Genomic DNA, 3,491 nt, shown 5'->3' with positions numbered 1-3,491 from the left:
TTTCTTTCTTTCTTTCAATCTGCCCCAATATTACTAAGACTGGAGCAAATTTTTCAAAGTGGAACAGAAAGAAGACTGCTTGGCTAACCTCACTGTACCTAGCTTTGGATTATAAAATAAGGATAAATATAGAGTTAAGAAAAGATCACACAAGCAAAATTCTGAATATGTTTGAGTCAGGAGAGTGCTATTATGATACACTGGTGTTCAAAGGAGCCACACTTATTTCTTAATTTTATATTTGTATTTGTGTACTATAAACTTTCAAAATGTGCTTCTCTCTTTTCAGACCTTTTTCTGGGTTTATAAAAACTAAAGTTGATCTTTAAGTTACATAAAGCATTATGCTCTAATTGAACTTACCCTTTAATTGTTCAACTCATTAAAACAATTATGCCAACAGCATTATGGAATGCTCACATTGTGGATGTTTAAGAAGTGTGTGAGTATAGAAAGGATTCAGTTTGTTAACTCACCCTGAATTTATTAACCTTCCCACGCAATCAGACACATGGCTGCATACAGATGGGTGTTGAGTTTTGTCAAAATAAAGTGGGAGGTAATTTCCGGAGAAAGAAATCCTCTTTAGCAGATATTACTGGGCTGATTGTGTAGTCAGGGCCAACTCTGGGTGTGACAGCAGTTGTTCAGCTGCTTCTAACTCTTCAGGTACATTGAAGAAGCAAGACAGTTCTATGGTTAGTATCTCTGACCACAAACACAGAGACTTGGGTGAGGAAACTGCATCTTACACTACTGTGAAATTAAATCTTTTTCCAAGTGGAAAAATGAAAAAAAAAAAAAAAAAAAAAAAAAAAAGACTCAAATGGGTCTCTCCAGCCAGACCTGCACTGTGTGTACATATTACACCTTCTTTATCCATGTATCTGTTGACAGGCACAGATACATCCCACTTCTAAAATCTAGCCACTGGGCCAGGGAGAGGGCTCAGTAGAATAAGTGCTTCCCTGACAAGCACAAAGACCTGAGTTCAATCCCCGGTTCCACAAAAAGAAAGAAAATTAAATAATTAAATAAAATTTAGCTACTGTATTATGATTTAACTAAAGAGGTCTGGTCAAAAGTTCCCGAGACAGGGAGTCCACTGCTTAGCAGGGCACAGGGGTGCACATGTTACTCTCGACTACTGGAGTGGGGCTGAGGCCAAAGAGCTCAAGTCTAAGACCAGCACAGGCAACTCCACGAGACCTCTCAGAAGGGGTATCTGCGGAGGGAGGCTACGGTGTGTTTGAGGCCCTGGACCCGATCGCTGGTAGTCCCAAAACACTATGGTGAGCCACAGTTTGGATGGCACTTGAACACAGGAGTCAGAATACTGTGTGCAACATCATTAATGAAGGAAAGTGAACATCTTTCTCGTCTGCTACTGAACAGCACTGGTATAAGACCAAAAAGGGAAAAGAGCTTCTCAACTAGCGCAGAGCCACACAGGGTCCTTGCTCAGGATGTGGCAATGGATGCCCTGCAAGTCGGGATAAGGACACATCAGCGGTGGCAGCTGACACAAGCTGAGTCCTGAATCTCTCCGCAGCTCCTGGTCACGTTCCTTCTGCCAGGTGGACTATCTCTACCACCTGCTTGCAATTCAAACCGCTTCCTGCTCAGGAATGTAGCCAAAGAAGTCTCTCTGCTTCCAAATCATTTTGCTTAGGGGGACAGAGACAGGAAAGCAGGGCTCAAGACCTCAGAATTAAGAAGTCTTGTCGGGCTGGTAAGATGGCTCAGTGGTCTAAAGCACCTACTTAGAACAAGCTTAGCAAAGCACAGGGACTGCGGTTCAATCCCCCAGCACCACATGCCAGCCAGCCCCGCCCCCTGGTGGGCTGAGCTGCCCCCCCCACATAAATAAATAAATAAAATTAAAAAAAAAAAAAAAAAAAAAAGTCTTGTCCAAATAACTTATCTTCCTGAGAGGTTAAACTTGGCTGGGCTGGGGATGTAGCTCAGCAGTGTGATGCCACGAATTCAAGTACTGATGCCAAAAAGTTAGGTTGTGCAATTGTGACGATGACCAGAAGGCCCCTGACCTGTGCCACTGTCAGTCTCCATGAGCTAGAAGCTATGCTGGAACAGCACGGTCTGCTGGCTCCCCTGCATATACACTGATCAGAACAGTTCTTCCCACTCCCTTGTCGTGTCACTTGAAAAACACGGTTAGTCTTAAGAAGTCTTAACTAAAAATAAACACACTAAGCTTCTTTTTAGCATTGGCACTGGGTTACAGGCTGACAAGATGCATGTAAAACAGCTATTAAAAATAACCAATGTCTTTTGGAAACACATGTCATGGGCTTCAGTTATCAGCTCAGAACTGCTCTGGGTGGCACTAGGGACAGAGCCCAGGGCCTGACCACTGAGCTGTACCCTGCCCTTCTCTCAGGAAGTCACTAACCTGCCCTGCCCGGCCTCAGCCTCCCAGAGTGCTGGACTGACAGGCCCACGTCACTGCCCCAGCTCAGAGCACTCCTTATCCCTGTGTCCAGCAGCAGGCCCCCACAAACCTCGGCAGTGAGGTACTCCAGGATTGCAGCACTGTAGACGGCGGCAGTGGCACCCACTCGTCCGTGGCTGGTAGTGCGCGTCTTCAGATGTCTGTGGATGCGGCCCACAGGAAACTGGAAGAGAGATTTCTCACTGGGAAACACACAGCAGCCGTGCTGCTGGTGTGACCGAAGCTGAGCACCATAAGCATAAACTAAGGGAAAACATGGTCATACCTATTAGAGACCAAATCTATTTGGTACCTAACAGTCCTGTGTGGAGCTTCCTTACCCAGTGAAGGATAAGGCACTCTGGCCCCCCTAAACACTCAACACCGCCCGGGGACGGTACACAGAGCTGGGCAACAGTGTCACACAACAGTCACACATGCCCCTGACCTTCTGTTCTTTACTCATATTCAGGCTTTCTGACAGCTCAGAATGTGTTTTAAGTTTTCTGTTGTACTGGGGTTTGAACATAGAGACTTTAAAAAAAAAAGAAAAGAAAAGTAAAGGGGAGCTGGCTCAGTGGAATAAGCGCTTCCCTGGCAAGCACAAGGGTCTGAGTTCAATCCCCAGTTCTGCCAAAAAACAAACAAACAAACAAAAAAAAACCCATAGAGCCTTGTACCTATGTTCTGAAGCCAGGAAGCTCTTCCTGTATTGCTACAATGCCCCAACAGTCCTCTGGTTACTATGCCTGGCTTGATTCTCCACTAAGGAGGGACCAAACCATTGCCATCAAACCCCAATCCCAGGGATCTCTGCTTTCCTTACTCCTCACCGACGTTTCTCTTTGGCGCTTGCTGTCTCTAAGCTGCATCCCTGCCCAACCCAGCTTCTCATTACCCTCCTACTCCACCACTGCGTTTCTTTTCCACAGGAAACCCTCCTAACTTCTCCACTCATCTAGCGATGCATCCACGGGGCTGGTGAGATGGCTCTGCGGTCTAAAGCACCTACTTAGAACAAGCTAAGCTAAGCAAAAGC

General features: G+C 45.8%; 1 protein-coding gene across 1 annotated transcript in view; it reads right to left on the bottom strand.

Moving 5' to 3' along the window:
• Positions 1 to 3,491, bottom strand: part of LOC101572634 (histone H2A.V) — a 15,814-nt gene that overhangs the window by 4,371 nt on the left and 7,952 nt on the right. Inside the window, exon 3 of the mRNA XM_004630359.2 lies at positions 2,523 to 2,636. Within this exon, the coding sequence (XP_004630416.1) occupies positions 2,523 to 2,636 (114 nt within the window). The remainder of the gene's footprint in view (positions 1 to 2,522; positions 2,637 to 3,491) is intronic.

The sequence above is a fragment of the Octodon degus genome, unplaced genomic scaffold (genome assembly GCF_000260255.1).
Source record: "Octodon degus isolate 3935 unplaced genomic scaffold, OctDeg1.0 scaffold00035, whole genome shotgun sequence".
Taxonomy (NCBI): domain Eukaryota; kingdom Metazoa; phylum Chordata; class Mammalia; order Rodentia; family Octodontidae; genus Octodon; species Octodon degus.
The sequence above is the reverse complement of the archived record's forward strand: the minus strand, read 5'-3'. Positions and strand labels throughout refer to the sequence as shown.